The 526-nt window shown below is 45.2% G+C and overlaps 1 protein-coding gene across 1 annotated transcript in view; it reads left to right on the forward strand.

Moving 5' to 3' along the window:
• The window catches only part of pik3c2b (phosphatidylinositol-4-phosphate 3-kinase, catalytic subunit type 2 beta), a 25,219-nt gene that overhangs the window by 19,811 nt on the left and 4,882 nt on the right, over nt 1–526 (forward strand). The window contains exons 25-26 of the mRNA XM_025060080.1: nt 105–222; nt 409–516. Coding sequence (XP_024915848.1) covers nt 105–222; nt 409–516 — 226 coding nt within the window. The remainder of the gene's footprint in view (nt 1–104; nt 223–408; nt 517–526) is intronic.

Below are 526 nucleotides of genomic sequence, written 5' to 3' on the forward strand. Positions count from 1 at the left end.
GCAGCCGAGGACAGTCTGAGATTCTTCTGTAACATGTAATAGGACAGCAGCAGAGGACAGTCTCATTCTGTAAACCAGCTGTTGATTGTTTACCACGTCCACAGTTTTCCCAGCCGTTTTGTGATCAGCCGATCCAGAGGCGAAGCAGTGGCTGACCGGAGGAAAGAGGAGTTGAATGGTTACATATGGCACTTGATCCACGCTGACCTTGAGGTCAAGCAGGTCAGTATTCAGTGATTGAACTTTAATGCTATCAGACAGCATGCAGGGGCGTTGGTATAGAGAGGTTAACCAGGGGGCTTTAGTTAATGAATATCTAAAAGTTAGCTCAGTGGTACTTGCCTGAATGATGCTAAGTGTATTTGAATTATAACATGATAGAAATGCGTGTGTTGGTGTGTCTCACAGTGTGACCTGGTCTACACCTTTTTTCACCCCTGGCCCAAAGATGAAAAACCTGGAACCATCCTCAATAAACCAACAGGTAAGGTAACTATAGCTGATATGCTAACACTCGTCAGCAGAC

This window comes from Cynoglossus semilaevis, chromosome 11 (genome assembly GCF_000523025.1).
Source record: "Cynoglossus semilaevis isolate Cse_v1.0 chromosome 11, Cse_v1.0, whole genome shotgun sequence".
Classification (NCBI taxonomy): Eukaryota; Metazoa; Chordata; class Actinopteri; order Pleuronectiformes; family Cynoglossidae; genus Cynoglossus; species Cynoglossus semilaevis.